The sequence below is a fragment of the Pleurodeles waltl genome, chromosome 1_1 (genome assembly GCF_031143425.1).
Source record: "Pleurodeles waltl isolate 20211129_DDA chromosome 1_1, aPleWal1.hap1.20221129, whole genome shotgun sequence".
In the NCBI taxonomy this organism is placed as follows: domain Eukaryota; kingdom Metazoa; phylum Chordata; class Amphibia; order Caudata; family Salamandridae; genus Pleurodeles; species Pleurodeles waltl.
Genome location: NC_090436.1, coordinates 870840987 through 870866922, shown reverse-complemented (window position 1 = coordinate 870866922; position 25936 = coordinate 870840987). Strand labels below are relative to the sequence as shown.

The 25936-nt window shown below is 43.6% G+C and overlaps 1 protein-coding gene across 1 annotated transcript in view; it reads right to left on the bottom strand.

The window, feature by feature from the left end:
- RASEF (RAS and EF-hand domain containing) overlaps positions 1–25936 on the bottom strand; it is a 352465-nt gene that overhangs the window by 113616 nt on the left and 212913 nt on the right. The window contains exon 3 of the mRNA XM_069229982.1: positions 13022–13112. Coding sequence (XP_069086083.1) covers positions 13022–13112 — 91 coding nt within the window. The remainder of the gene's footprint in view (positions 1–13021; positions 13113–25936) is intronic.

Below are 25936 nucleotides of genomic sequence, written 5' to 3'. Positions count from 1 at the left end.
TTCTTGTGGAGTTTGGAGATCCTTCAAGAGAAGGGGCCAAGGAGCTTCGGTTGGCAGTTACATCAGTGTAGAAAGCTGGTCTTCTTTGCAGATACCCCTGTGAGAGTGTGAATTTTGTAACATGTTTTATTAATGATTTTGGTATATTAACCGTATAGCGAATTAACATGCAAAAATGTGTGACTTTTGAAAATGGTCGCCACAGTTCATTACTATTCCTAACTGAGCAAAATTCTAAATAAACATTGTGGTTATTTTCCATAGTTCAATGCTTATATAAAGTGTACTAGATGGTTTACTAGATGTGTACACAGCTACCCCTACTGGGTTGCTGTGTTATGTCTTGCAAGGCCATGTTTAACCAAGTTCTTGCATAATTTGAATGTTCTATTGTTTGAAAATGCTACTAATGCGTGGTTTCTTCCTCGAGAATGGAAGTGAATGTTACAAGAGAGAAAGTTTCTTCCTGAGAAGAGAAGTTTAGACCGGATGGAACAATGGAGCTACAGACGAGACGGAAGAGGAAAAGTTACTGTTGTGAATATATCCTGGTTAATGTGACATTGTTTTATTTTTAGGTTATCAATTAGAATTATTATTGGTTGAATCGTAACCACCCCATCTACTGACCAATCATAAGCTTTTTGAAGATTATTATAACAACTTGAGTAGAATTTTCTTTAGTCAGAATTTTAGTTAGAGAAAAATCTGAGACTGGAGATGAGATTTCTAGAGTCTAGGGAGGAGATGGTGGGTTCAAGAGTTCCTGTTGATATTTAGAGTCATAAAAGCAGTGTGGGTTTAGCTGTCGTTAGGCCTGATTCTCTGAAGACTTACCTTATGGTGTCCCATTGCTGAAGTAGACTGCATGTTGTTGTTCTAAGTGTTAATGTATAAATTGATATGTTGTTTGTGTCTCTTTTGCTTTGCCGGTACCAGCTGCAAATTATGATTTGACTGCTGCATACTAATAATGTTTTTTATAATAACCTGAGTTAGAGTGACTTTCATAAATTTATGTTTCTAAATTCTTTTTACATGAAGCCCAACATGTTGATGCTAATTTATGATTGGTGAGGGTATTAACTTAGAATGCTCAAGTTTTATATTGACACTCTTTGAATGTTTGTACTAATGCATACGTTGCCATTATTACCGATTCTAGTATTGCTAATCAGTGTTATTATTTTGGACATTATTTGCTTGATTGTTTTGATTAAACTCAGATATATTAGACGTTCTAATCAGCCATTATTAATTCTATATGCTTATTGCTTGTGTTTGAGAGTTATTTTCCTGTCATTAGCATTGGTAATCTAGGGAAATAAAATGTATAATTCTTAATAAACTGGTGTGGTTATTGTGTGAGGTTCAAGATCTTTGATTATATTGATTATTGTTGATTATTACATTCCTCATTGATGACATCCCCTCAATCCTATGTCGCTTTGATCCATTGACCTCTTGCACAGAATCCACTATTCAGTTTAAGCAATAACTAGGATTATGTGGTGCTGCAGCACCTCCCGCCCACTTTTAGCACCCTTTTAGCACTACTATATGCTGATGTTCAACTCTGACAGTGCACCGATGCCTGCTAATTAGACCTCAGTGCTGGTGCTCTTGCCTTAAAACAAAGTATGCCTGATTGTTTCACAATTGGCACAGGACTTTAGCACCACTGTAGGTCCCTAGTAAATGGTACCCTTGGTACCATGGGCATAGGCAATAAAGAGGGCCGCTTATGCCACCCTAAGGAACCCATACAGAAGTTGCACAAAGACTGCCATCACAGCCTCATGTCAGGGTGTAAAACCTGAGTGAAAACACAACATGGCATACTCGTTGTGTGCCACTCCAAAGTCATTTTCGGCATTATAAGTACGTCACCCCTACAGCAGGCCTTAAGAGCCCTAAGGCAGGGTGCATTACAATACATGAGAGGACATATCAGCATAAGCAGATATGCCTCTGTGATGTCTAGTTCTATTCATAGACATTGCAAGTGACTGGGCAGCCATCTAAAAGCATCTATTGGACACTGATCAGCACGAGTGACCCAGCTACATGATGGCTGCATCGAAAATAGTGGTGTTTGGCATCAAACAACTCATCTTAATGTTAATAAATCCATACTGACGCAAGTATTGGAGTTATTATGACATGCTCCCAGAGGGCACCTTAGAAGTTCCCTCTACAACCTACTAGCCCTCTAGTGTGTTGGCTGATTGGTATCGACCAGCCTGCCACAACAATTGAGTTTCCGATCCCCTGCAGGTGAGAGCCTCAGTTCTCTGAGGTCAGAAACCATGCCTTCTCTGGCAGGAGGTGATATCACCTCCACCAGCAGGATGGCTATTAAATCTACATACCAAGGCCAGGGACTTTAAAGCCCAATCTGTCTTTGGTATGTGACCTCCACCTCCCCCAGACCTAGGAGAGGCAACAGACCTCTAGGGTGACCAGCCTGAAGTGAACACAAAATTAGGAATTCTGCCATCTTGTGTGTGGAATTAGGAATTCTGCAACACTGTGATGCCCACTCCCCAAAGAAAGTAGTCATCTAGGGGGTGTAGTGAACCCAGGTAAAGTATCCCATTGGCTACTACCCTTCACTCCCCTTAACACCCCTGAATTGAGTATTTAAGGTACCCCCTAATACCACCAACCATGCCTGCCTGCTGTCCCCAACAATCGTGGAAGAAAGAGTCTCCAAGAAACCTGGAGGGCTGCCAATGTTTCGCCCATCACCAAAGAATCATCCTTGGACTACAGGAGCTACTCCCCTGCAGCCCAAGGCACCAAAGAAGTAAGGTCCGGTTCACTGTCCTTCTGCCTACCAGGACTACTGATGCAGCAGCCAACCAGGAAGAGGTCACCATGCTCCTAGAGGTCAGCTCCATCTTCCCTCCTAGTGTCAGGAATCCCCATGGTGCCTCCTGTGTTATCTGTCAGCATCCCCAGGGATTAAGGTTAAATCATATCTCTGTTCTTGTTTAAACCTTCATGTTTCTAAGTAAACATAATGTGTTGTGTTACACAATTGGTTTTATCAATGCTTGTTTTACCAATGCTTGTTTGCTAATGTGAGCAGGTGTAGATATGTGCTTCTAATTGGGTGTGGTGACTCATCCACATGTGGAAACTCAACTACTTTCCTGATTGGCTATAAATAGCAGAGTGACGCATGCCTCCCTGCTTGACTTTGTTTTGCTTCCTGATCTCAGCATCTGATTTGGCAGTCCAGCCCCTGCTGTCATCCTCGTATTCAGGAATTTGAGGCAATTCTTTTCTTAGTTCCTGTACCAGCTGACACCAGGCATTCCTCCAGCACTCCGGAAAAACTGCAGCTAAGTGACTAGTATTCTCCAGAGAGTTTGTTCTTTGAGCGCCGCGCTTTCCTAGAACAGCTGGTGTATTTCAGACCTCGTATTTTGACAGAGTGCTTATCTTGAAGAGACAAATGCATTTCTGAACATTCTACATTATTATTGTAGTTACTTGCCTAAATGTGCTTCGGGAAATCGGCTTGAGCTCAAGTACTACAAAAAGTGACAGTGCAATTTTAAAAGAGCATTTACGTGACTTTTCTTTATCTAATAGCATAACTCTTGGATTTAAATTGTGTCATTCATGCCATTGTTCCAGGTTTGAGGAATTTGCTTTTGAAGGGTTTTTCACACACATTGAAACCAAACCAAACTGTGCCACCCTAACTGTTTAAACCCAGAGTGGACATTTGTATTTCTTGGATTGTTTTTGTTCCTTTTAGTTTAACCGTATGCATGCAGGAAAGTTATATGTGATATAATGAATGCCCTTGTTTGTCTTTCTTGTGCATGATAAGTGCAACCACAGTTCTAATTGTAGTGTGCAACAGTAAATCTCTGTAAAGCCAGCCCTAGTGTTGCAGTACTTATTGTTATGGTACTCAGTTTGGGTTTTTGGTAATACAGTGTTAGTAATGGTGCCAACAGTTATTATTATCCAAAAAAAGTGCTGGAGCATCCCGGTTTTCTTCTACTGCTCCTGTCCCCATATCAGAAAGAGAGATTCAGGCCCATATTTATACTTTTTGACGCTAAACTGCGCTAACGCAGGTTAGCGTCAAAAAGTTTTGCGCCGTCTAACGCCATTCTGAAGCGCCATGCGGGCGCCGTATTTATGGAATGGCGTTAGACGGCGCAATCAGACCGGCGCTGCCTGGTTTGCGTGGGAAAAAACCACGTAGACCAGACAGCGCCGGCGTAGGGGGAAAATGGCGCATGGGCGTCTTAAAATGGGGCAAGTCAGGTTACGTCGAAAAAATCGTCTTAACCCGACTTGCGCCATTTTTTAACGACGCCCATCCCCCATCAACATGACTCCTATCATTGTAAAGATAGGAGTCATGCCCCCTTGCCCAATGGCCATGCCCAGGGGACTTCTGTCCCCTGGGCATGGTCATTGGGCATAGTGGCATGTAGGGGGGCACAAATAAGGCCCCCCTATGCCACCAAAAAAAAATATAAAAAATAAAAAATTATACTTACCTGAACTTACCTGAATGTCCCTGGGGTGGGTCCCTCCATCCTTGGGGGTCCTCCTGGGGTGGGCAAGGGTGGCAGGGGGGGTCCCTGGGGGCATGGGAGGGCACCTGTGGGCTCATTTTGAGCCCACAGGCCCCTTAACGCCTGCCCTGAGCAGGCGTTAAAAAGTGGCGCAAATGCGCCGTTTTTAGCCACGCCAACTCCCGGGCGTCTCTTTTGCCCGGGAGTATAAATACCACGTAAAGGCCTGGGAGTCATTTTTTAGACGGGAACGCCTCCCTTGCATATCATTAACGCAAGGAAGGGGTTCACGCTAAAAAATGACGCACATTCCGGGAACTTTGGCGCTATTCGCCTCTAACGCCATAGTATAAATATGGCGTTAGTTGGCGTTAGTTTTGCGTCGAAATTGCGTCAAAAAAAACGACGCAATTTCGGCGCAAACGGAGTATAAATATGGCCCTCAGTTTCAAGGAAGTTGAGTGCACTAACTCTACTATCACACTGTCAACAACGACCTGTCCCCCGAAGATACAGGGTGCCTGGCTGGACCGGCAAGACATGGCAGTGTTTTGTCTCTTTCTCTTCCACTACCCCTTTCCTTTTGGGACACCTGCCAGGGTTTCTGTGTCCACCAGGAAGTGCAGAGAGGTGTTCCAGGAGTCAGGGGGCATACCATCGCCCCTGCAGACATCCTGCTTTTCAGGTGAGTCACCCGTCTCCACACCTAGTGTGGAAGCAGCAGGACAGACCAAGGAGGCACAGCACTGACACCCAGGGTACCGGACCCCTTGCAGCAGCCAAGGATTGTTGTGCCCAGTCTGGACAACACTGAGGAAACCAACCTGCACATCAAGGAAATTCCGTGGCAGTGAGACCCACATCGATTGTCCCAGCTGACCTGCTTGCCCCCTTCTGCAGAACCAAAGACAAAGAGTGTGTCCCTCACTACCACCACCCAACACCTTAAAGTGCCTCTGCGCCCACATCCCACAGCCCGAGTCCGAGGGAAGAAACAGTGTCTACAGGGTCCTCAGACCCACAAAAGCTGAGTCCATCCTTGGTTCTGGCAAGACTGGACTTCCAGTCACTGCCGGGAGCCTCTTTCTGCAGGCCCAACCTCCAACCATGAGAGACTCCAGCACACAAACCTGATGCCAAAAGACACCACTTCACCTGAGCCCCTCCAGCCCAAGGAGAAGTGAACCAATGGTGTCCCTATGTGGCAGAGCATTTTAAGGGTTGCACCCCCCTTTGGGTTACCCCAGACTGGCACCCCAGTCCCTGCTTGCAGCCTTTTTTTGACTAGACCAATCTCCTTTGAAGTGAATGGGGTACCCAACGCTATAACACACCTCTGCACCTAGATGCCCCAGAGTCCCCTGAGGTGACATGTTGTGCGCCCTGCTTTGTATCTTGCCAAATGCTCACCTCAATTCCTGAAGAACTGCCCTGTAAGCTGCTGACACATGCCTTAATGCAATACATGTTTTCCCCCATAGGATAATATCACAGCTCCAGAAATCACTCTGTTTCGATTTTTGAAACATATAAAAATTCATGTCTCGGAAAGTACACACCTGATTCTGATGATCTTGGTATCTAAATGCACATAAGTGTTACTTTTATAAATTGGTGTCAGATTTCTTTTTTGTATCTCGCTTACTGGCTCTCTTTGTGCAATAAATGCTTAACACTGTCCACTAATAAGCCTAACTGCTTGCCCACACTACCACAAAAGAGAGCTTTTAGGGTTATTATTTTAATCTGTCAGCTAATAAGGGTCCCCCTGGACTATATGCATAGTGTCCTCTTACATTGCTATACTACATAGATAGCCAGTTTCCTTCAAAGACACTGCGTATGGCTTCTAAGAAACTAGGTTCAGCTAGTTTGCGCAATTAATCCTCAAGGGTAAGAGTCGCTCCACTGCAGCTTACTATAGTAACTCCTATTTTGAAGAAACCAAAAGTAGTTCCTTCTATTTTAGCGACTTTCCACCCTCCTTCACTGTTGTCAGTTCCTCTGAAAATGCTAGAAAGGTTTGTAGATAAAAGTCTTATGTATGTTAAAGACTTTCAATCAGTGCTGGACCTGGTATAATCAGGGTTTTGGCCCAGATATAGTACTGAGTCAGTTCGGGTTGAAGTAGTGCATGAGTTGAGGTGGACCTTGGACACAGGGGGTTGTGTTACTTTGAGTCTTCTGTATCTAAATATTAAACAGTGTAGGGTTCAGGGATGAACCTTGCTGGACATCAGACTTGATTGAAAGTTCTTCAGACAATGAAGTGCCCATTTTTACTTTCTGACGGTGAGCACTAGTGTAAGAGATATATCATTGTAGACCCAAGCCCTGACACTAGGTTTCAACAGAGTCTCCTATACCTTCATTCTAACCATATTGAGAGAGATAGGTGTCCAGCAAGGTTCATCCCTGAACCCTACACTGTTTAATATTTATGTAACCCCACTGGCAAAACTTATAGGATATCATGGGGTTCATTTTATGATGTATACAAATGACAACCAGCTGGTTATTCCGATTGATAGTGGCTAAAAACAGAATTGTGAAACTTTTAAAACCTGTTTGTGAAGACACCCAAATGGATGAGGGAGATTGTGTTTGAGCTCACCTCGGTCAAGACAGAAGTAATGCTATTAGAACAAGATAAAAATTTCTGGTCAGACATACGATGGACCGCAGACCTGGGTTCCACTCTGGTCCCTAATACAGTAGTCAAGGATTTGGGGTTTATCTGGATGACAAATTCTCTTTTCAAAACCAAATAAGTAAGGTTATCTCTGTCTGTTTCCTCTCAAGCTATTGAAGAAAATTCTGCCCGCTTTCAAGGGCAGAAGTTGGCAGTACAGGCTGTGATCTTACCAGGGATAGACTACTGTAATAGTTTCTATCTAGGTATGAATACAGCAGAGATTAAGAAGCTTTATGAAATCCGTAACGTAGGGGTTCAAATAATTTTTAAGCTATCAAAACAGAGCACGTCTCCTCTCACTGGAAACCAGTACTTTGGCTCCTGATTAACAAAAGAGTTCAGTTCAAGGCTTATGGCAAATTCCTCAAGCAATACAGAAAAAGGCCCTCATTATCTCCAGAATAGAGTTCACTAATACCACCACCATCTTTGCCTCTTTGCTAGCTTTGTATAACAATTTTAGAATTCCACACTTTAAATGTATCCGTTGTGGAGAATGTTCTTTCAGCCACTTAGATGCCAACACTTGGAATACTCTTTCTCTCACTATAAAGGGGATATATTCATATCATCCCTTCAGAAATGCTTTAAAAACGTCCTTATTTGCATGGTTCAATGGAGGGAGTGGCTTGTTCCAAAATGGTCCAGCTCTGGGACACCCCTAAAGGGCAACACTTAGGGCCTCATTACAACATACTGCCGCCGTAGCTACCAGCCATCAACCCGTATTATGACCACCGATGGTATTCCGCCAGAATTCTGGTGGAACACCGCCTACGGTCATGGCGGCAGGCGGCAGACGGCAGTAAGGCGGCGCTGCTGACCGCAGCACCACCACGCCAGCAAAACACTACCGAGCGTATCATGAGCAATGATGCGGCCTGGCAGTGTTTTGCTGGCAGACGCTGCTGCTGACAGCAGCGCTGCGGACCATCTCCAGCCTGAGGGCCCCCTGCAAGCAGGTAAGTTGGGTTCTCCGACCGGAGAGGGGGGTGTTGTGTGAATGTGGGGTGGGTGTATGTTTTGCAATGCGTGTATGCGTGTGTGAGTCACGTTGGATGCACGCATGAATGAGTGATTGTGAGTGTTGTGTGTTTTGCGTGCATGTGTGTGACAAGCTATGTTGGTGTGTGTTGTGCTGTGTGGGTATGCATGTGTGCATGCGTGGGTGGTGGTGGGTATGCGTGTGTGCATGTGTGTATATGGGTGCGCGTGTGGGTGTGTATATGTGCGGGGGCATGAGCGGCAGTGGGAGGGTGGGGGAGGACCCTGGGGAGGGGGAAGGTGGCGGGGGGCGACCTCCATCAGTGCCAGGGAAGGGATTCCCTGGCACTTATAGTGCCTACCGCCATGGTTTTTGTGGCAGTAAGTTTGGCATGAAAACCATGGCGGTAGGCTGGGTCGTAATCCTGAGGCTGGGATTGTGACGGCCGCAGAGCTGGAGACCAAAGTCTCCAGCCCAGCTGCCGTTACCACCTTAGTGGTCGGTGTGTTAAAGTGGCAGTGTTGGATGGCGGTAACCGCCAGGGTCCAAATCCCATTTTTTTTACCACCGGCCTGTTGGCGGTATTACCGCTGCTTTAACACCGACCACCAGGGTTGTAATGAGGGCCTTAATGCTTTATGAAAATCCTGTAATATGACATACCAAGTAAAATTTAAGGCTCTACCAACTGACCTTAACCATATTTCCTCCTGCACCACCAGTCCAATGAAAGATAATCAAATCAAAATCACCCAAACTAGACAAATTTCTTTCAGAGTCCATTGTCATTGGACCCTCTGCATAACACCTTGGAGGTCCTGCATCTACAATTACTGATATTAACAGTTGCAGTAATTTTGGTGTCTGTGAATACCATGGGTTTCCAAATTTGCCCCAGTAGCCTCCTGCAAAATTAGGAATTACCACAGAAGCCAGGAATACCATACATGGTTCTTGCTATAATTCCAACTTTCTGGCCCATTCACATTCAGAAATTTTACCAGCTCTCTGATGTGAAATGTCCAGGGGGAGATTACTAGCAAAGTGGTGTTCACACTTACCTTGTATTTCTCAATTCAGCTATTAGCATGTTTGCAGCTGAATTCAGAATTACACAGGATCAATGACACATCACATAGTAAAGAAACAAAATTCCAACCTTTGTTCCCATGACTATTAACCTACCAGACAAACAGAACCCAAACTGTCATCTAGACCTATAGCTCATTCCAGCCAACCAATTGCTAACAAAATCAACCACAATTCATGTCAATGACACCAATGAACAGTATGAAATTCAAGAAAAACCCACTCCATCACAGTATATGGACATAAGTACCACATTACAAAAATGCACAGCAGCCTATGGCAGATGAGCCAAGGTAGGGCTACCAAGAAGACACAAAAATGGGAACACATAGATACAAATGCTTAGAGAATAGAGGAACAAGACGACTAGGACACAAGGACACATACATCTGACAGGTGAACTTTAAATAAAGCCATGATGCAAAGATATAGGAGACTTAAGTTCACCAATCAGTAGGAATTCAGTTACAATAACAGCAGGGCATAAACAATAGGGAGCAGACAAAAGTTAAGGGAGCGTGAGAAGCCACCTGACAGCCAGGCACAGGCAGAAAGATGGGAAGTGGAGACAGACTGAAATGGGTTGCAGACAGAGAGGTAGGTAAACCAGAAGGAAGAAGGGATCACAAACCTTGGAAACATTAAAAGACAGTCACTGGGCAGAAGGCAGCACAGCAACAGTCCAAAGAAAACAACATAATGCAGCATTACACATTATACCAGATATAATTCATGATTCCAGAGACACCCCCAAGCTTATTCACACCACAATGTTCTTCACAATATAACCATGCCATGTCATACTATCAACACAATGCAATGCACACTTTGTTAAACAGGAGCACGTTGGTCAATGCCTTACATTTACTCATTACACTACAGTAAACTGTAACATGACAAATTACACAAATCTAGTACCAAGTCACATTATACTACATCAGCTTACCAAACCTCAAGTGCACAAAATAAACAATTAGCATCGCCCACCACACAAATTCCATAATACACACAAACAACACTCCCCATGTGACTCCATACATCTTCATAAGGCAGTGCATCAAACATTTTGCATGAAACCATAACAAAACAAACTATAAATCACAGTATAACACCATACTGCACAATATGAAATTGCAATACAAGTTACAGCGCCACATTGTTCAGGTCTACTCCACACCTTTCAAATGAACATCACTCCAAATGGCATCACTCAATTCCACCAAATGCACCACATCATCCCACATAAGCCCTATACTGCATTTATACTGTGTGACACCACAACATCCAACAGCATACAAATTTGCACCACAACTACACTATCTTAGCAGACTACACAATGCTCAAACCACACATAACACCATTACTAATCACTGTACCATTCATATCACCCATGCCCCCATCCCAGTCAAAATACACCTCAAGAATCCACGCTACATCTTATGTCACCATTCTATAATGCTACCTACCAACACACCACCCTTATCACTGCAACCAAAACATATCCAAATATACCACGTATATACTATACTATAAAATATCACATCTCTTCTCCATGCCACCATACCACTCCACAGCACTACACACTAAGGGCCAGATGTAGCAAAGGTTTTTCCCCATTCTGTGTCTATGGGAAAAAGTGTTTGTACATATGGCCCTAAATCCACTATATAATGTGGCGCATTACACTTTCCTACACTGCACAGCAGCAAATCACCCCTCTAAAACCACAGCACGCTGCTGCACCTCACATAACTTCTCCAAACCTACACCTTTCCACAATACTCCACACCAATCTTGAGCATGTTATTCATACAGGAAAAACAAAGGGAGATTGAAGGGTAAGTAATGATGAGACAAATCTACGAACTTTCATGAGAAAGAATTTCAGTATTTTGGGACTTGCCAAGGACACCATAGACTAAATATGTGAGTTCTCCCCTTGAAGAGTCATATATTATTAAGGGAAATCAGTATCTCTATTAATGCCAAGGGAGGTGTCCATTTAGCATGGACATTAACTAATAACCAGGGCAATGCCATCTGCCATGGGGTTTGGAAGAAAAAAGGCTTTCACATGTACCTACAGCACTACACCAACCTCATTATGAGCTCTTCTCAATTCATTCAGTCATAAATGAGATGTCACTTCTAGATCTCAGGGAGAACACATGGTCACAACCTTAAACAATATCAATAAAATCACTAACAGAGAACCTACAAAGAATGATGCTCTTACCATTACATGCATTCTCATCTTGTCATACTCTTTAGGGTGGATATTATTTGAAAGACCAGTCTCCCCACCCCATGCAGTTATCTATAAAAATGGACTAAGAATGCATGGAATGCATAGAAAATAGGAGTGAGAATACACTAAGACAAATACAGAGAGATCTAATTGGAAACTTTGCTCCTAGGTCATCCAGTAAACATTATAAAGGGCTACAAGGAAAAAAACATAGGCTAGGCTCCACTACCAGGATGACAGCACAATGAGGATCATTGAAAACACAGTGAACTTCGCACTAAGGAACATTTCTATAACATAACATGAGACAAACTCTTGTGAATGTGAAATAAAGTTATAACTTTACATGTGTTCACCATTTATGCGTTACCCAGACCCAAAAGCTCTGATGGGAACACCATTGTCCACTCCTTGGTTACAACTACCTTTGAGGACAACTTAATTTATCTAGTAGACTCTAAGCAGTTGCACGTGCAGCCTCTACACAGAAATATCTGTAGACACAGATTTTGTGAATCAAGATTTTGGATTTCCAAGGGGAAATGTTATTTTTGCTTATATATGTTTCTCAAAAAAATGCTGGACATAAGGATATGTGACTTGAGCCCATAATGGGTATGCCATTCAACAACTAGCAATGAGGGAAGTAATCTTTAAAAGTCTGAATTGAACTCACAAAGAAAATAATTTGTTTATTCTACAGACCAATGTTAATTAAGTTTCTATTGTCATAAATCATACTTGACACCATAAAGACTGCAAAACTCTTTTTATGATCTTTCAATATTAGAGGTGTTTAAAAGCCAGAAATGTGATAGGGTAAAGGTTGGGTTTTACAGCACCCAGGCAAGGGAAAGACAAGAATTGTCCTCACATCCTCCTTTCAAGAGCACCAAACTGTCACATGTGGCTCAAACAAACTTGTGATGAAGGATTTGGCACATTGGTGTCAAAAAGGATGTCCACATTGCCAACCCTGAAGTCATCAGTGCCCTTTGAAGTCGACACACTGTGTAGCTCCTTGGGGGAACTTCACACCTCATTCACACCTCCCTCATTCAAGGTTGAACATATTCTAGGTTTCGGCAAATGTTAATGCAAATTAGCCTTTAGAAACACCAGCAAGTTAAAAAGTAACTTTCAAAAAGTTACTTTTCCTACATTTTAAAATCTGACTTTAACATTGAATTGGATTCTTAATAATGAAACAAAATGGTTTAATTATTTTTCTAGCTGGTCTCTTTTCTGAGTAGTCAGTATTAGTATTTTAATCTTTACTATGGTTTTCTACATAGGACAGGTAGGCCTGTAATAGTGAAAACCGTTTTGGGGCCTTCTCCCTGTGGTCCCTGTAGGGACATTGTCATTTATTTTTTTGCCTGTCTCACTTTTAAACTCCTTCATCCATGTAACAGTTCAGTTTCACTAATCTATTATTAAGGACAAAGACTCACCTCTGTCCTTATTTTGTGTTCGGCAGCTTGTATCCGCTGTTCCATCTCCTCTTCCAACTCACTCAGCTGCATTGCTGCTTTGTCCTGAGCCCTAACATGAAAACATGAACATGTGGTTGTGATGAAGGGTTCCCAAAGATATACTTTCATGGAAAATTGCACATACACTCAGCATATGAGTAAGTAAACTAAGATAATAGCATGAGAATGCAAAGAGTAGGCTGTCAAAAGACAATGGCATCAAATTACATTGCATGGCAGATTGGGTGGCAATGAGTATTTTTGCTTAACGTGTACTACTGCAGAAGCACTTTCTGCAAAAAATCTTCACCGACTTGGCATGAATCTTTAAATCTGGCAGATCAATCATTTCCCAGAGGCTTTATCATCAGTTGCAACAAGTAAACCAGATTGCTGGCTAAAGATATCAATTTAGCACTACAAGTCCTAACTCAAATGCTCAAAATGTGAGGGCCTGATTTGCAAAGGTCTTAGTTCAACTATGGGTAAACATGATGGGTGAAATTCAGTGTTTTTGATCCTGATTTCCACATGTCCCTATTTACAGAATCTGGATAAGTGAAATGTTAGACTTCTAAAGAGCATTTACGATGAAGGGAAATCTGACAGTCTTACAGTTGTTTCACCATCTTACGTTTGTGAGCACTAAGAGGCATATTTATACCTGCTTTGCACCATTTTAACATCATTAATTTTGATGCTAAAACGGTGCAAACCTAACGTCATATTTATACTTTGATGCTAGACCCATCTAGTGTCAAAATATTGGACTTAGTGCCATTTCTAGGATGCGCCAACACACCTTGCATCAATGAGATGCAACGTAGGCTTCCAGTCCTAGAAATGACTCTAAACCCTGAGTGCCATATCTATACTCCGGCAAAGAGACCATGTGCATGGAATAGACAGGCCCAAATAATGGCGGTAAGCCTGCTTACCGCCATTATTTAACACCAGGGTCAGACCAGGCGTTAAGGGACAGATAGGCCCGTGGCCATCCCAAGCCCCAAGAACACCCCTACCCACACCAGAGGGACACCGCAGGATGAGGGACACCATCCCAGGTAAGTTAAGGCAAGTATTTTCTTTTATTTACAGGTATACCTTTGAGGGCCGCTGGCATGGGGCCCCCTGCATGGCACTGGGTTAATGGCTTTGCCCAGAGGACACTGGTCCCTTGTGCAGGTCATTGGAGTGGTGGGCTGACTCCTTTCTACACTTAGACAGGAGTCATGTATGTGGCTGCTTGTGCGTCATAAAATTACACTAGGCTGATATTTTACCGCTAACCAGCCTAATGTCATTTCTGACCCAATAGCACAATAATACCTAACGCCATCCCTGCCCGGCTCGTGTCTTTTTTCTATACGCTAGCCATTCCTTAGCGTCATCTTGCGTCATTCCATAAACATGATATTAAGATGGCCCTAAGGAATGGCGTCAGCTGGCATAAATTTTTGTTGACGCAAAACTGCAATAGCGCAGTTTTGTGTCAAAAAGCATAAATTTGGGCCTAAATGTGAGGGTGTCCAAGAAAATCGCATGGGGCACTCCAAGATTTCAGATATTCCTAAACATTTAGCTTAGACATTATCTACCTGGATGCACTTGTAAAGCTATTCCTAAAATGACTGGATTAAATGTGTTTCCACTCTTGGAACAGACAGAGAACACTCCCAAATTTCACAGGTGCATAAGGGAAAAGGTTTGTCCTTCAGGGAAAAAAAATCTGTGCACTGAGTTTTATATATTAGATACCTGTGGTAATGCACTATAAAGCACTAAACTGTGTGCGCTGTGTTTTCTATCAGCATAGTCCTACCATTCTGACAACTACATGAGAGCATTTCAATTCTACACGTTTTCATGTTTTTACTCACCTGCTGAGTGTCCAAACATTCCAAAGGGCGTACGACGTGGGTACTTTTTTACATTATGCCTGAGGTAGGTGAGTACAGGTCTAATATCCCATGGGGAGCAGGGCTGTGCAGATTCAACATAGCAGGGACTGATGCCATTATAAGGAAAGGGCACTGAAAAGAGGCCACAACCATTTTCCACTAAGAATTGCACAGTAATTTTGCTATTTAGTAAGCGAAGAGACTGTATCAATAACCCAGGGAAGAGATTCAGAAAACTCAGCAATCAAAGGAGTCATGAAGGCAAATTGTGTACATAGCTATTATACCCTCCCCTTGGTGCAATAAATAAGAGGCCAACTTAATTGAAGGCCCAGGCAGGCGGTTGTTCTCTCTGGGCCTAATTTTGAAAGATTATTTAATTGAATAAGCATATCTTAAGGGGTTTAACTTGGCACGGGACACTGAAGACTGGAACTTCAACTAGTTAATATTGGAAATTCCTCTTCCTGATATGTGACCTTCTACTCTTCTAGAAGTTTGTCTCCACTCATGCAGTCCTGTCTCAGCCCCATCATATCTGCCCTCCATTCCTCCCACTTCCTTCTAGCCTGTCAGGAAGGAGAACCCAAGATCTATCCAGTGACCAGACAGGGTTCTGGCTTCAGGGTTCTATTGTGCACTCCTCAAAACAGCATCTCACTTTTGACAATTCATGAGTAAGTCACACTTACGCCTGTAGTAAGATACAACTAATCTTCAAGAAAGTTTTTTTTTACATGGACCTTTAAGTTTGTTCTGTCAGGTTATGGGCAGAAGACACAGTAAACTGTAAACAGAGTAAATACGCAATAGGAGGAGAGGGCTGATCATCAGAATTCAGGAGCATAATTCAGCAACTAAAATATGCTTTGGAAGAAGCTTCGAGCAGGTGTAGCGAGGCCTTCTGAAGGACTCCTCGTGGCTAAGGTCTGGATGTGGCCTGTGGTGGACAGCCACGCTGGCAGTTGGGCATGCCCTGAGCAAGCAGCAGTGAAACAGCAATAGAAACCTTTATATTCAGCAAATCCAGAAGAAAAGTTCCTCTCAGCTTTGCTTACTGTACTCGGGCTTGGTATATAGGTGTTATCAAACTCTGTTTGAGAGCTTAAGAAGTTCTACATAATAACACATATGAATAAACAGAACAGGCAAAAAGCTCTCCCAAATTCAAGTTGTACAATAATATAATTTAGAGTAATCATACAACGCCATGAAAACTAAAACTGTACATTTTGTATATTTTTTCAAGATCCAAAATAAGATAACATATGAACATTAAATGCACATTCCCTGAAAATCTCACCCGAGTAATTAATACTACATAGTTTCTAATCAGTTTATAAACTAAATTGGGATTAATTGCTTAGTAACTGAAAAATACAAGATGTATTGCCTTTGTACAGACATTTCCTGAAATTTAAAGCCAAATTACTCACACCTGGATGTTTAGCTTGCTAAACGTGAATAAACAAGAACATACAGATGTTAATTAGAAATCATGTCACTTAATTAGCATTCTAATGAAAAACACTTCCGCTAACTGTCAACACTCTGTTTAGTAACTAACACAGTATCCTTTCAATGCGACAGTCTCTCACTGCTTCCATATATATTTTCTTTTTTAACATTTAGTTTCTCATAATGAGAATGTTCTAAATATAATTTATACAGCTCTTTGCTTGAGATCGGTGCGTTTTCTTAGCTAGCTTGCAGGATGAAAGCTTAACTTCGAGGCACTGTTCTGACTGTACTGCATTGCCACCTGGAGTGACAGTGGGAGGGCCTGAGGTGGACCAGGGCATTGTGTCTCAATGTGGTATTTGACACAAAAACCCATCAGAGCTAGGCAGGGGGGCAGAAGCACCACAAGAGATAATAAATGGAGAAAACATTTCCCATTATGCAGAATCTAATAAATGGCATTCATTGAAATTGTTGCCATGAATACTGAAGAGCCTACATTCTATTGATTAGACTATCGAGCAAACCTATCTAGGACATGGTGCTCATTCCATCACTGCTCTGGGAAATAATATGCTCAGTGCAGCCTTGAAAGGAGCAAGCAAGAAATGTGGCCTGTAGTCTTAAAAAAGGCTGGGATACAGGGATTCTTCACCAAAACCACCAATATTTATTAAGAATGTGAAAGAGGTCAACGTTTTGAGACAGTGGCACACAACCACTATAGAACGACTGAAGAGGTTTTTAGCTTTTCCGTTTCATTGAGGGCTCGAATTGCAAAGGTTTTGCCATCAGTAAATGTGACTTACTTTTGGCACAAATGTAACTTACATGTGTGTAATATACACCATTCACATAACCAGAAATATTTAATTACACATAAGTCAATGGCTCTGACTACCATTAGTCCTAGCGACCTAAAACTGGTCACTGCTGATGAGTTTGTTACCTCCTCCAGACAGGGAAAACGAACTAGAAAATGTTTAAATCAAGCCCCGCCCCGCTCTCTCCAGGGCACCATATGTTGCTTGGCTTGCTCAGCATCCTTCTCTCATTCCAAGCATAACGAGAATGGAGACAATAATGAATTGTAATGAATCGTACAAGAATGCTAGCACTAAGAGTAATGAAGATCATCAGTAAGTAATCCTAGAAATTACCCTATGTCTTGCATTATTGTTTTAGGCATTGCTGATCAGGAATACCAACATAAATTAAGGTCTTCGTTAAAAAAACATGAACACCAAATAGATCACAGGACTCTGACTCACTGCTAAACCCAGTATTTTAATAAACCTTCATAATCATTAGTCACAATAGAACTGATTTGGAAAAACAATCCTAAAATTCTTCCATCATGCACCATCTCCTGAAATCTGTAACATTTCACAAAAGTATTAGGACAGCCCAATTATTTGCCCGAGAGATCTTTGACAGTGGAACCCTAGTACCTGAGACCTTGAAGCTGCCAGACTCTCCACTTACCTCCCTGGAATGCCTTTACAGGAGAGGTAGACATGTGATGGAATATGCCAAATAAACATTAGAAATGGTCCACCTACCAATAATCATCCTGTTTTCTATGTCCTGAAGCACTAAAGATCACAAAGAGGGAATCTGATTAGCTAAATGAAGATGATCTCTTGCTATACACAAATAACTCTCTCTTCAGACTGAGAAAATGCAATTTGGAAAATAGAAAATCTTTTATCAACTGATTCAAGAGGATCAAAAGGATGCCCTTGCAGCACATTTAATACTAAAGGAAATTCCACAAAGGCTTTTATTAAGGAGTTATCACACTGCAAATACAATAAAAGTAGATGTATTGTTCTTTAAATGCACGTTCACCGACTCCTGGGAGATCAGGCCAGTTCACATTCCCAGCGTTCTGAAATTTCACACAACTCCAGAACACTATACAACAACCAGATCATAACAACCCAAATTCTAAGACATAACACATCAAAATAAACAGAAACAAAACAAAACAAAATGAAACTTAACCCCTTGGGATCCTTGGACGTAACGGGTACGCCCTCGGCTGCAGAGCTCGGGTGCCAAGGAAGTAACCGTTACGTCTAGCACCTCGCCCAAGGGGGGAGCGCTTGGCAGGGATGGAAGGGGAATCGCTTCCTTTTCCACCCCGACCCCCTGACCTCCCCTCCAGCAAACACGTGCTGACCTCATCAGTGGTCGCCTCCATCACGCTGGAAGCCATACTGATTAGTTTCTCCTCAGTAGGAGGGCAGGGGAGGTCAGGGAGGCATGAAAAGGAAAGGAAAGGCTTTTCCTTTCCTTTTTTTTATGACTCTCTGACATTCCTGCAGCACGATTGCATAGTGATGTACCATTTTTATCAGGAGATGTGGGGGAATGCTGGGTAGAAGGAAGTTTGTGCCTCCCCTGAGATTCCAGAACTTTGCAGCACCGAAATGTGAGGAAAAAGTGTTTTTTTGCCAAATTATGAGGTTTGCTAAGGATTCTGGGTAACAGAACCTGGTGAGAGCGGCACAAGTTGCCCGATCATGGGTTCCTCTAGGTGTCTAGTTTTCAAAAATGTCCAGGTTTCTTAGGTTTTCCAGGGGGCCAGATGAGCAGGAGGCCAAAATCCACAGCTAGGCACTTTGCAAAAAACAGGTCAGTTTTCTTCAGGAAAATTTAATGTAATGTGTCCATGTTGGGGCATTCCTGTCGCGGGCACTAGGCCTACACACACAAGTGAGGTATCCTTTTCATCTGGAGACTTTGGGGAATGATGGGTGGAAGGAAATTTGTGGCTCCTCTCAGATTCCAGAACTTTCTATCACCAAAATGTGAGGAAAAAGTGTGGTTTTTTTGCCAAATTTTGAGGTATGCAAAGGATTCTGGGTAACAGAACCTGGTGAGAGTGCCACAAGTTACCCCATCCTGGCCCAGTAGGTGTCTAGTTAAAAAGAATTCACATGTTTGGCAGATTTCCCTAGGTACTGGCTGACCTAGAGACCAAAATCCATACCTAGGCACTTTCCAAAAAACACGTCAGTTTTCAATGTAAAAACTTAAAGTGTCCATGTTGTGTTTAAGAGCATTTCCTGTCACGGGCACTAGGCCTACCAACACAAGTGAGGTACCATTTTTATCAGAAGATTTGGGGAAATGCTGGGTGGAAGGAAATTTGTGGATCCTCTCAGATTCCAGAACCCAAATTTGAGGAAAAAGTGTTTGTTTTGCCACATTTTGAGGTTTGATAAGGATTCTGGGTACAGAACCTGGTGAGAGCCCAACAAGTCACCCCATCCTGAATTTCCCTAGGTGTCTAGTTTTCAAAAATGCACAGGTTTAGTCGGTTTCCCCAGGGTCCGGCTGACCTAGAGGCTAAAATCTACAGCTAGGTACTTTCCAAAAAACACGTCCTATTTCAATGTAAAAAACGTAAAAAAGTGATGTGTCCATGTTGCTTTCATGTCGTGGGCACTAGGCCTACCCACACAAGTAAGGTACCACTTTTATCCAGAGACTTGAGGGAACACAGAATAAAAGAACAAGTGTTATTGCCCCTTCTCTTTCTCTACATTTTTTCCTTCTAAATGTAAGACAGTATGTAAAAAAGACGTCTATTTGAGAAATGCCTGGTAATTCACATGCTAGTATGGGGACCCCGGAATTCAGAGATGTGCAAATAACTACTGCTTCTCAACACCTTATCTTGTGCCCATTTTGGAAATACAAAGATCTTATTTTTCACTCTTTATATTTCACCAAATGAATTGCTATATAGCCGGTATACAACGAAAACCCATTGCAAGGTGCAGCTCATGTATTGGCTCTGGGTACCTAGTGTTCTTGATGAACCTACAAGCCCTATATATCCCCGCAACCAGATGGGTCCAGCAGGCAAATATTGCTTTCAAAAATCTGCCATAGCTGCAAAAAGTTATAGAAGAAAACGTGGACATAAATTGCTCTTTTTTCACCTCAATTTCAATATTTGTTATTTTAGCTGTAGGAAACCTTGAAGGATCTACACAAATGACCCTTTGCTGAATTTAGAACCTTGTCCACATTTCAGAAATGTTTAGCTGTCCAGGATACAGCATTGGTTTCACACCCATTTCTGTCACTAACTGGAAGGAGGCGGAAAGCTAAAAAAAATAGTAAAAATGGGGAATGTCCCAGTAAAATGCCAAATTGTGTTGAAAAATGTGGTTTTCTGATTCAAGTCTGCCTTTTCCTAAAAGCTGGGAAGATGGTGATTTTAGCACTGCAAATCCTTTGGTGATGCAATTTTCAAGGAAAAAACACATGCTTTCTTCTGCAGCCCTTTTTTCCCCATTGTTTTGATAAAACGCAATTTTAGCTGTATTTTGGCTAATTTCTTGGTCTCCTCCAGGGGAACCCACAAACTCTGGAAACCCCTAGAATGCCTTGGATGTTGAAAAAAAATACACAAATTTGGCATGGGTAGCTTATGTGGACAACAAAATTATGAGGGCCTAAGCACAAACTACTCCAAATAGCCAAAAAAAGTCTTGGCAGAGGAGGGGGAAAAGGCCTGGCAGCGAAGGGGTTAATTTCTCAATAACAAGGAAAATATTAACATATTAATAAGATCCAAGCTAATTGTAAGTTAATCACAAATATGAAATTCATAACAGAGAATAACTAGAAAACAAAGATGAAACATGCTCAGAGTTGCCTAAAGACAATTGATATGCAAAATTGCAAAACAGAAATTACTAATATATGCAATCATCATACCTGACAAGTCTTTTTTATTTCTTGTATTCTGTTAAACCTGACAGCCTTAGGGTAGTCACACCCAACTTTTGTCTGCCTCCCTCCACTTTTTGACACTGTTGGTTTTAGGACTTTGTGCACTTTAACACTGCTAACCAGTGCTAAAGTGCATATGCTCTCTCCCTTAAAACAAGGTGACATTGGCTCATACCCAGCTGCATATTTATTTAATTTACATGTAAGTCCCTAGTAAAGTGCACTGCATGTACCCAGGGCCTGTAAATTAAATGCTACTAGTGGGCCTGCAGCACTGATTGTGCCACCCACATAAGTATCCCCCTAACCATGTCTCAGGCCTGCCATTGCAAGGCCTGTGTGTGCAGTTTCACTGCCACTTCATCTTGGCATTTAAAAGTACTTGCCAAGCCTGAAACTCCCTTTTTTCTGCATATAAGTCCCCCCTAAGGTAGGCCCTGGATAACCCCCAGGACAGGGCGCTATGTAGGTAAAAGGCAGGGCATATACCAGTGTGTTTTATATGTCCTGGTAGTGGAAAATTCCTAAATTCGTTTTCCACTCCTTTGAGGCCTGCTCCTTTCACAGGCTAACATTAGGGCAACCCTCATATACTGTTTGCGTGGTAGGTTCTGATTGGAAAGGGGTAGACAGGTCATATTTAGTATGGCCAGAACGGTAATACAAAATCCTGTTGACTGGTAAGGTTGGATTTTATATTACTATTTTAGAAATGCCACTTTTAGAAAGTGAGCATTTCTCTGCACTTAAATTCCTTCTGTGCCTTACAGCCTGTCTCCAAACCGCATCTGGGTTGGGATGGTTGACAGCTCCCTTGTGCATTTTACCCAGACAACCACAAACACAGGATGCTCAGTCACACCTGCACACATCTGCAAACTGAACGGGTCTTCCTAGCCTGGAAGGGTGGAGGGCCTGACACTTACATTTCAAAGGACAGTGGCCTGCCCTCACACAATGGACTGCCAAATCCCCTACTGGGACCCTGGCAGAAAGGGTTGTACTGAAAGGGGACCTTGTGCACTTCAAAACCACTCTTTGAAGTCTCCCCCACTTAAAAGGCACTTTTGGGTATATAAACTGGCTCCCTGACCCTACCAACTTAGACACTTCCTGGGACAGACACCAGATCCTGCAACCTGCCAAGAGGAGCTGCCTGGCTGCCAAAAGGACTCACCTGGACTGCTTTTCTGTGAAGGACTGCTGCCTTGCTGTTGCCCTGCTGCCTTGCTGGCCTCTGGCTCTGCTGAGAAGTGGTTTCCAAGAGCTTGGATTGAGCTTGCCTCCTTTTTCCTGAAGTTTCAGGGCCAAAAAGACTTCACCTCTGCAAAGGAACTCCATGTGTGGCGAAAATCGATGCACAGCCTGCCAGAATCAACACACTGCCTGCGGTGAAAGAATCACCGTATCGCCGAACCAGAATGAAGCAGTCTGGCTCCCCAAGTGGAAATCGACGCAGCGCCAGTGTTGCGACCGGTACTTCGATGCACAGCCCACTGGATTGACACATCGCCGAGCCAGAACGACGCAGCCTGGCTTCCTGCGGGAGGAATCGATGCATCAACTGCCGTGCGACAGAAACTTTGACACATCGCCCATCTGATCGATCCACCACCTGTGACTTCATCCTGCATGCCCAGGATTTCCACTCATCGTCCCTGGGCGTCAAAAGAGGCTGCATCGCTAAGAGGCTTCAAGTCTTCATACTGGAATTCAATGCAAAGTCCTTGCCGCATGGAAAATAAACAACACATCATCTGTGTGCGCCCGGAAATCCGGCACACACCCTTTGTTTTCCTTGCATACCCTCCTCTGCAGTCTCCGTTGGTGTAATTTTGTCACATACCAGGTACTTTGTTCTTGCAAGAGACACTTGTTGCTTTTTAAAGACTTAAGACTTGTCTTATCATTACAAAAGTGATATTTCAACTTGTACTTATCAAATCTTGATTGTTTTGACCTTAATTCGCTCAGATAAATATCTTATATTTTTCTAATCCTGTGTGGTGTGTTTTGTGGTGTTTTCACTGTGTTATTGCATGATTTATTGCACAAATACTTTACACATTGCCTTCTAAGTTAAGCCTGATTGCTCAGTTCCAAACAACCAGAGGGTGGGCACAGGATAATTTGTATTGTGTGTGACGTATCCTGACTAGGATTGTGGTCCCTACTTGGACAAGTTTGTATATCTTTGCCAACTAGAAACCCAATTTCTAACATATTCCCATGCTGCTCATGCCCTCCATGGCACCATCAGCTGCACATCTTCCACCTCACTATATAGCATCAAAATATGCATGTTTAATATCATTGCATCTGATAGTTTTTCTGGCATTCCATTTTCCCCGTCCTGCAACCCAACATTGTTCCCTTTTACTCTGTCCACTTCCTGGGATGTGCCAGCTAGACAATTTTCCGTTGCCACTAGTTCTCACCCAGTCTCCTTCTTCCAAACAACTGGGATCATTTTTCAACATGTTGTTGTGTCTCTTCACATGTTCTGATATACCTCTATTGTCTCTTTAGGTGTGTCATTGTCAACACAAGAAAAATTCATCCTATCCGTCCAAGCAAGCACAACCTTGGTAAATGCAACTTTTCCTTTCAACAGGCAGAATGGTGTTTCAATAGTTACTAAGGCGGTCATTATGAACACAGCAGTAAACACCACTGACCGCCGTGGCGACAGTGAACAGAAGACCTCCAATGGCGGTGAACAGAAACCCGCCATATAATGAATTAAAAAACAGATTCAAAAATCACCAGTCTCTGCCAGGACCCTGTCGGCGGAAATGCTGGACCTCCCACCCCGCCACAGCCAAGCACACCCACACCCCGCCCTCCAAATAATGATGCACAAATCACCCTGGCGGTCAGTGGAAGCAAAACGACCACTGAACGCCACGGGCGACAAGTGGACCCAACAGTAAGAAGTGCACACATTGGATAAGTTAGAAACCCACACACCTGACACACATCCACAACACCATAAAAACACTCACAGACACACCCCACAATCCTTTGCAAGAAAAGTAGGCCAACGAAGACAGAGAACACCAGAAGCAGACACCAAACACCACAATACACAAGACTCACACCGAACCACAGAAGAGCACCTTCACTGCGATTCCACCCTGACACCATTTACCACACTTACCATGTCACCCCCCAAACATCCACACTTCACGGAAAGGGAGCTAAGGACCATGGTGGACGAGATCCTGAAGGTGGAGCCACAACTCTTCGAGGCACCACATTGCAGTCCAGAAGACTGGGGGAGGACCTCCACCAACACCACCCGACTACACTGACTGGGAGGAAAAGGTACTGGCCATCCTGCACCCTGAGGGACTCACTGGACTCACTGCAGGAATGGACTCGGGTAAGTTGTCTACATTTACCCCATATCCATCACACCTGGAATGCATGCACCACCCCACCCCTGCAATCCCCAACACCCTATCCAGGCCACAGGCACTGAATCCACCACCATTGCATGCTCACAAACCCACTAACAGGCCCACATCCATCCCCCTGTGCACAGCCACCCACCCCTGCAAGGAAACACAATGGCCTATAACACCCAAAATGCACCTCCACATCCTAAGCTAAAAGCAATGTTAACCCCACTAAAGCATCCTGCATGGTCCCAAAGTGTGAAAGCTGCACAAACCCACCCAGGCCTCTGCACCCTATCTGACCATGCGAATGTAACAGACATGTCCATTTCTCCCAACAGGCACCACCACCCATGCCACCCTGATGTACAGGACAAAGAGTGCCAGTGTCCCCCAGGGAGACAGAGGCACCTCACATGACACTGAGGATGGAACCCTGGACACTGATGAGCAGGCTGGCCCCTCACACAGTCCTGGACTGTCACCATCCAGCAGCCCCACCCAGTATACCACTGACACCCCTACCACCCAGGCAAGAACATCAGCCCAGGGCAACCGTCGACACACCTGTGTATCCAGGCCACAGACTGGTGGAACACATGTACAGAGGCCACAGTCACCCCCTACCAACAAGCAGGAAGACTATGGCACCAGTACAAGTGGCACCGCCAGACCTGTGCAGGGGACACAGGCACAGGGGGCTAGGCCCAGAGGGAGGGCATCAGTGGGCCAGGGGGAGGCCACAGGATGGATGCTGCAGCACAGGACGTGATCTCTGAGGTCCTGGGGGCCTACCAGCATACCCAGGACAGATAGGCCCAGATAGTATCCGCCCTGGAGCAGAGACAGAGGATGCAGAAAGAACACCACCAAGAGGCCATGGAGCAGTGGAAAATGCACAACACCACAATGGCCAGCATAGCAGGTGCGCTGCTGCAGCTTGTACAAACCCATCCTGAGGCCCACACAGTACAGGAAGCACCCACTACAGCACAGGAGACAGACCAGACAGTGAGAGCATCAGCAGCAAGTTCCCACGAACTACCCTCAGAGGAAACACAGGGAACAACCATCTCATCCCCTATAAGTCAACAACAGGCACCCAAACGGACCCTCCGTCCAAGATGTGGGACTGGAACACCTGCCAAGAACAAGGCCTCCTCAAAGAAGTGACACTGCAACAATCTGTCTACCAACTATCCCACACAATCAACCACCAAACAGTGCTAACAATAAATAAGACCTTATGTAAGCATTGATGGACCTACCAATACTTACAACAAGTCTGCCACCATGTTGGCATTTAGGATAACCACCCATGACCAACTGCCATCACTGTAATTTTCACGATTCAATCCCTGCACCAAATAAAACAC